This window comes from Arachis ipaensis, chromosome B8 (genome assembly GCF_059453495.1).
Source record: "Arachis ipaensis isolate K30076 ecotype BB chromosome B8, ASM5945349v1, whole genome shotgun sequence".
Classification (NCBI taxonomy): Eukaryota; Viridiplantae; Streptophyta; class Magnoliopsida; order Fabales; family Fabaceae; genus Arachis; species Arachis ipaensis.
This window is the reverse complement of record NC_142443.1, coordinates 129,423,990-129,431,810: the sequence shown is the minus strand read 5'-3', so window position 1 is coordinate 129,431,810 and position 7,821 is coordinate 129,423,990. Positions and strand designations below refer to the sequence as shown.

The 7,821-nt window shown below is 30.5% G+C and overlaps 1 protein-coding gene across 1 annotated transcript; it reads left to right on the top strand.

Moving 5' to 3' along the window:
- Nucleotides 1–6,509: 6,509 nt before the first annotated feature.
- Nucleotides 6,510–7,525, top strand: LOC107613493 (lectin). Its single transcript, XM_016315512.3, has one exon. The coding sequence runs from the start codon at nucleotides 6,566–6,568 to the stop codon at nucleotides 7,268–7,270; it is 705 nt and encodes a 234-aa protein (XP_016170998.1). The 5' UTR covers nucleotides 6,510–6,565; the 3' UTR covers nucleotides 7,271–7,525.
- Nucleotides 7,526–7,821: the final 296 nt, after the last annotated feature.

Genomic DNA, 7,821 nt, shown 5'->3' with positions numbered 1-7,821 from the left:
GAAATGAGCATAGGAAGAAAAACCAAAATAAATAACTTTTTATTAGATATGAGTTATAATTTTGGTTTTGTTTAGTCTTTGTTTTGATTTGTGAACTTTGAAATTGAAGCTTCTTTTATCTTGGAATAGAACTATTTGAGTTCATTTATATTTATTTGTTATCTTGCAAATGTGCATATCGAATCGAATCAGACCCAAATTTTAAAACTGCGGATATTAGATTCGATCTGATCCAATAATTTTAGTGCAGATTGGATCGATATTTTGACTATATCCGATCCGATCGAATTAATGTTCATCCCTACTTTAAATTGGTATTTATAATTGATACGGCTGTTACAAATCTGATGTCATAACTCGGCATTATATACAATAACTCGGCACTTTACGTTATAACTCGGTGTTATACGTTACAATCAGACTCAACGGACTACATCCTAGAATAAAAACATCCGACCAGGCATTATCAGTCATTAAAACCTAATAACTGCTCTTCAATTCAGATGATCAATAGAATGTAATCGACCATCTTCATTTCACCTATAAAGGTATGATATTTTATCCTCAAATGGGACACTGAATTCTCAGTACTAACTTAAGCATCGGAGTGCCTTTGGCAGGTACACTCCTCCTTTGTTCATACTCTCCGTGACGTGATATCTCTCTGGATGAAGAGCTCGGATCATCTCAGCCTATAGCTCGGCATTAAAGGCTAAAGCTCGGTGTCAACTTCTGTAGCCGAGGCTACGTCTAGGTTATTCACACAAGAAAAATTGGCGTCTACCGTGGGGCCTTGAAATAAACACCCTTCTTTCTATAGGCCCCATTTCCTTCCAGTGGCTTCAAACTTACCTACACCTTTGTAAACAAAGGTCACATAATAAATCATTAAGGCCCGAAAAAGCCCGATCTATATCTATCATATCTATTTTCCAATCTATATCTCTTATCTCTATTTGCAAATCCATATCTGTTATATCTATTTGCCGATCTATATCTGTTTTTTTATCTATATCTGTCATCTCTATATATTTTCCGATTTGTATCTGTTATCCCTATTTGCCAATCTATATTTGTTATATCTATTTGCCGATCTATATCCGTTTTTCTGATCTATATCTGTCATCTCTATTTTTCGATTTGTATCTGTTATCCCTATTTCCCAATCTATATCTGTTATATCTATTTGCCGATCTATATCTGTTTTTCTGATCTATATTCGTCATCTCTATTTTCCGATTTATATCAATTATCTCTATTTGCCGATTTATATCTGTTATGTCTATTGACCGATCTATATCTGTTATCTCTATTTTTTCGATCTATATTTGTCATCTCTATTTTTCAATTTATATCTATTACCTCTATTTGCCGATCTATATCTGTCATCTCTATTTGCTAATTTATATCTGTTATATCTATTTGTCGATCTATATCTGTCATCTCTATTTCCCGATTTATATCTGTTATCCCTATTTGCCGATCCATATCTGTTATCTCTATTCTTCAATTTATATGTTATATCTATTTGCCGATCTATATCCATTTTTCTGATCTATATCTGTCATCTCTATTTTTCGATTTGTATCTGTTATCCCTATTTGCCAATCTATATCTGTTATATCTATTTGCCGATCTATATCTGTTTTTCTGATCTATATCCGTCATCTCTATTTTCCGATTTATATCAATTATCTCTATTTGCCGATTTATATCTGTTATCTCTTTTGGCCGATCTATATCTGTTATCTCTATTTTTTCGATCTATATCTATCATCTCTATTTTTCAATTTATATGTTACCTCTATTTTCTGATCTATATCTGTTATCTTTATTTGCTAATTTATATCTGTTATATCTGTTTGCCGATCTATATCTATTTTTCTTATCTATATCTGTCATCTCTATTTCCCGGTTTATATCTGTTATCCCTATTTGCCGATCTATATATGTTATCTCTATTTTTCAATTTATATGTTATATCTATTTGCCGATCTATATCTGTTTTTTTTATCTATATCTGTCATCTCTATTTTCTGGTTTATATTTCTTATCTTTATTTGTCAATTTATATCTGTTATGTCTATTGGCCGATCTACATTTATTATCTCTATTTTTTCAATCTATATCTGTCATCTCTATATGCCGATCTCTACCTGTTATCTCTATTTCCCGATTTATATCTGTTATCTCTATTTTTCAATTTATCTGTTACCTCTATTGGCCGATCTATATCTGTTATCTCTATTTTTTCAATCTATATCTGTCATCTCTATTTGCCGATCTATATCTGTTATCTTTATTTCCGGATTTATATCTGTTATCTCTATTTTTCAATTTATCTATTACCTCTATTTGCGGATCTATATTTGTTATCTCTATTTCCTGATTTATATCTGTTATCTCTATTTTTCAATTTATATATGTTACCTCTATTTGCCGATCTATATCTATTATCTCTATTTGCCAATTTATATCTGTTATATCTATTTGCCGATCTATATCTGTTATGTCTATTTTCCGATCCATATCTATTATCTTTATTTGCCAATTTATATTTGTTATATCTATTTGCAGATCTATATCTGTTATATCTATTTTCCGATCCATATCTATCATCTCTATTTGCCAATTTATATCTGTTATATCTATTTGCCGATCTATATCTGTTATCTCTATTTACCAATTTATATGTTTTATCTATTTGCCGATCTATATTTATTTTTCTGATCTATATCTGTCATCTTTATTTTTCGGTTTATATCTGTTATCTCTATTTGCCGATTTATATCTGTTATGTCTATTTGTCGATCTATATTTGTTATGTCTATTTTTCCGATCTATATATGTCTTCTCTATTTTTCAATTTATATTACCTCTATTTGCCGATCTATATCTGTTATCTCTATTTGACAATTTATATCTATTATGTCTATTTGCCGATCTATATCTATTTTTCTGATCTATATCTGTCATCTCTATTTTTCGGTTTATATCTGTTATCCCTATTAGCCGATCTATATCTGTTATCTCTATTTTTCAATTTATATGTTATATCTATTTGCCGATCTATATTTGTTTTTCTGATCTACATCTGTCATCTCTATTTTCTGATTTATATGTTATCTTTATTTGCTGATTTATATCTGTTATGTCTATTGGCCGATCTATATCTGTTATCTCTATTTTTTCCATCTATATCTGTCATCTCTATTTGCTGATCTATATCTGTTATCTCTATTTCCCGATTTATATCTGTTATCTCTATTTTTCAATTTATGTTACCTCTATTTTTCGATCTAAATCTGATATCTCTATTTCCCGATTTGTATCTGTTATCTCTATTTTTCAATTTATATATGTTACCTCTATTTGCTGATATATATCTGTTATCTCTATTTGCCAATTTATATGTTATATCTATTTGCCGATCTATATCTGTTATATATATTTTCTGATCCATATCTTTCATCTCTATTTGCCAATTTAAATCTGTATTATCTATTTGCCGATCTATATTTGTTATCTCTATTTGCCAATTTATATGTTATATCTATTTGCCGATCTATATCTATTTTTCTGATCTATATATGCAATATCTATTTTTCGGTTTATATCTGTTATCTCTATTTTTTCGATTTATATCTGTTATGTCTATTGGCCGATCTATATCTGTTATCTCTATTTTTCCGATCTATATTTGTCATCTCTATTTTTTTATCTATATCTATTATCCCTATTTACCAATCTATATCTGTTATATCTATTTGCCGATTTATATCTATTATGTCTATTTGCCGATCTATATCTGTTATCCCTATTTGCCAATCTATATCTATTATCTCTATTATTCAATTTATATCTGTTATATCTATTTGCCGATCTATATCTGTTTTTTGATCTATATCTATCATCTCTATTTTCCGATCCATGTCTATCATCTCTATTTGCCAATTTATATCTGTTATTTCTATTTGCCAATTTATAACTTGGCGTTATAGGTTACAATCAGATTCAACGGACTACATCCTAGAATAAAAACATCCGATCAGGCATTATCACTCATTAAAACCTAATAACTGCTCTTCAATTCAAATGATCAATAGAATGTAACCGACCATCTGCTGGTTTGTTATATTGGAAAAGTATAATCTTATCAAGAGCAAGAATTGATGAGAATGAAGAAGAGACAACGGTTGTTATCAGTAATGAAAATTATATATTATGACAAATACGACTAATGATGGAGATTTGGGATTGCAATGGGATTTGGAAGAACAAACAATTGTTATATTTTAAGAACATCATAAAGCATCTGATCCGTCACCTTATAACTCGGTCTTTATTGTGCATTATGAGTTACAACTCGGCGTTAATTATCATTCATTCTTTGCTTGTAACCGACATCTTCATTACCAACTTAATGACCATTATTTCAATCTTAATGACCAAACGGTCATAACATAAATATCATTCATCAATTCTATGCCTATAAAAAGAACCTTCTATATCTAATCTCAGCGGGCAACATGATAAGTTCTATATCATATCTTACATTCTATATTCATAGAATTATTACACACAACACATGATAACTTCTATTTCATGTTTTACATTCTATATTCATAGAATTATTCTTATACCTCTTAAACACTTACTGACTTGAGCGTCGGAGTGTCTTTTGCAGGTACCCACCCCCTTGTTCTCTCCTTGCCAACGTATAACTCATCCCGACGAAAAGCTTGAAGACATTCATCGACGGACGAACTATACACCGGCCAAACTCAGCAAGAACAGCATCAATAAAGACTAAGAAAATGCAATAGATACATCAAAGCACGTTGAAAAAAAAAAGTTTTTCGTTGCGTCTTAATTTCATATCTTCATATTCTGATTTTGAGTATTTCAATTTAAAAAGAAAAAGGCATATTTTCTGATAAAGATTTTAATAAGAAAAATCAATGAAAGAAAAGAAATGAGCATAGGAAGAAAAACCAAAATAAATAACTTTTTATTAGATATGAGTTATAAATTTGGTTTTGTTCAGTCTTAACATCCTTGGTTTGTTTGGATTTGTGAACTTTGAAATTGAAGCTTCTTTTATTTTGGAATAGAACGATTTGGGTTCATTTATATTTGTTATTGTCTTTGAATTAGTATTTGTAATTCTTCATTCTCTTATGCTAAAATTAATTCTTTCTTTTAGGATTAATAATAATTGAATTCTAAATCTTTAAGTCATTAAAATTTTGATATTATATCATAATATTACACTACTATTTCATTATCTCAAAAACTTAAAATAATAAAAAAATACATAAATAATTATATCTCTATAAAAAAGTTAACCACTTACCTAAATAAAAATTTTAAAATATAAACTTATATAAGATTATCATAATGTGTAATATACCTGTAAAAAAAAAACCCGATGTAATACATTTTTTAACATAATAATTAATTATAAATAAAAATCCAAATAATTCATTTGCTTGTGACCACACATAAAATAATCCAAAGTATAATCGAAATTTTATAACAAGTTGATTTTCTTTTCTTTTCTTTCTTTCTTTTTTATTTCATTTTTGTGGGTTCTATCTTAATTGGATAATTCTTTCATTTCAGTAAATATCGTCATACTGAAATTTCATATTTCTTTTTTGTTATTAACTTATGATTTGTGATTAATTTTTTTATAAATTATACATTTAGTTTAAAGAATATTTAAATAATGTATATTGAAATGGGATCATTTAAAAAATATATATATATATTTCCCTAAACATGATTTAAAAGAAAGACATTCATTATTTTTATTTCTGTATTTTAAAAAGTATAAAATATTTCAAATCAAAATAAATTTTAATACAAGACATATTTTTATGTTGCATTAAATATTCAATGTTCAAGAAATAGTTTAAGAGAAATAATAATCAAACCAAAGAAATGAACAACAAAATTAAATAATCCCGAGATATTATTATGAATATAAATTAAATACTAGCTATCATATTTGTTTTAATTTATCATTTCTTATTGATTATCTTCCCTCGTTAAGCAGCCACCCAAAAAACTAAATCTTCTCTCGTCATGCATCATGTGAATCCTCATATAGACTTAGATGAAGAAGGGATAAATTAAAGAAAAACCCACGCGGAGGACGGTTGGAATCATAGGATTAAAAATAATTTGTAGTGTAGAAAATTTTCATGGATTATGTATAAATAAATAAGATTGGAGAGACTATATTAGCACGGTCTTATTATAATAAGTCTAGTTTAAGGGCTCTCATGAATTTGAATAACGCGTATTTTATACAGAAGCATTTATGATAGGGGTGATGAGGCTAGAGGGTGACAAAATATATGTTACCGCATGGAGGTGACGTATTGTGTTAATGGTTGTTAGAGGCCATGCATACGAAACTACGTACATACCTAATTGAGAAGCTAAGGTGTACTTACTCCAATCGCCACACTATAAATACCGAGCTGCTGCGATAGGCTTGGCATCCCAACCCAAACTCACATCTCATTTCATTTCCAAATACCACAAAGCCATAGCCATGGGTGTCTCATTTAACTTGCACAAATTTGTTCCTAATAACTCCAAGGAGATCAAATTCCAAGGAGATGCAACCATTACCGATCACAATGTCATTCGACTCACCAACTTGGACAGCGATGGCAACCCACTAGGAAACAGAGTTGGCCGAGTTTTGTTCTCTGACCCTGTGCACCTGTACGACCACAGTGGTTTCCGAGCAGGCTTTGAAACTACCTTCGTCTTTCGCATCTCAAAACCTTACAATAGTGAATTTGCTCCCGGACCTGGTGACGGTCTTGCCTTCTTCATTGCTAATTCCAACACTGAAATTCCACCTGAATCTTCTGGGAAGTTTCTCGGCCTCTTTAACGATGCATCTGACAAGATTGTTGCTGTTGAATTTGATACCTTTTCCAATTTCGAGATTGGGGATCCTAGTTATCCCCACATCGGAATTAATATCAACTCTATCAGGTCATCAGCTGTTGGTTACTGGAACTGGCATGATGGAGCTGTAACCACTGCAAAGATAACATATAACTCTGCCCTTAAGAGGATAACCGTCAGTGTTTCTACATATCTCGACAACCAACCTGACACTCTTACTTACGACGTCGACTTGAGCACTAAGCTTCCTGAAAAGGTTGCGGTAGGGCTATCTGCTTCTACTGGGCAATACTCGCAAAATACTGAGATCCTATCTTGGACTTTTAAGTCCAACTGAAGAGGAACAACGATGAATATTGAATAAGGCGACCCTCTTCCTATCTTATTGCCAGATTGTGTTGTGTTTTTATTTTAATTTGAGTAAATAAGGACAAGCCTACTAGTCTTTAGTTTGTCTCAGTAAGTGATATGCCACTACGGATAAGGCAAGGGTAGTCCACTGTTGTTATTGGTCTCTTCATTGTGAATTTCGTCCAACTTTCTTTGTTTGGGTTTAGTTTGTTGTCTTCAATGATATATGCTTGCTTTTCTTTGTGTTTGTGTTTCCGTTTTTCTTTCCTTTTTTTCCTTCTTTTCAAAAGTAATATAAATTAAAATATCATTTTGAATAGATTATATTTTAGTTAATTACATTGACAAACGATCAAATGCCAAAAGTTAATGAGTTAGAGCGACAAAATATTTAAGATATCAAACTGTATATACGATGAAGCTTGATAGTTATTTTTATGCAGTTTTTACATCTCCAATTTAGATTACAATCCCGCTAGGTGATGCACGAATCCCCACACTTCGTACAGCTGAACCAGCAGGTGCACTGGGTCGTCC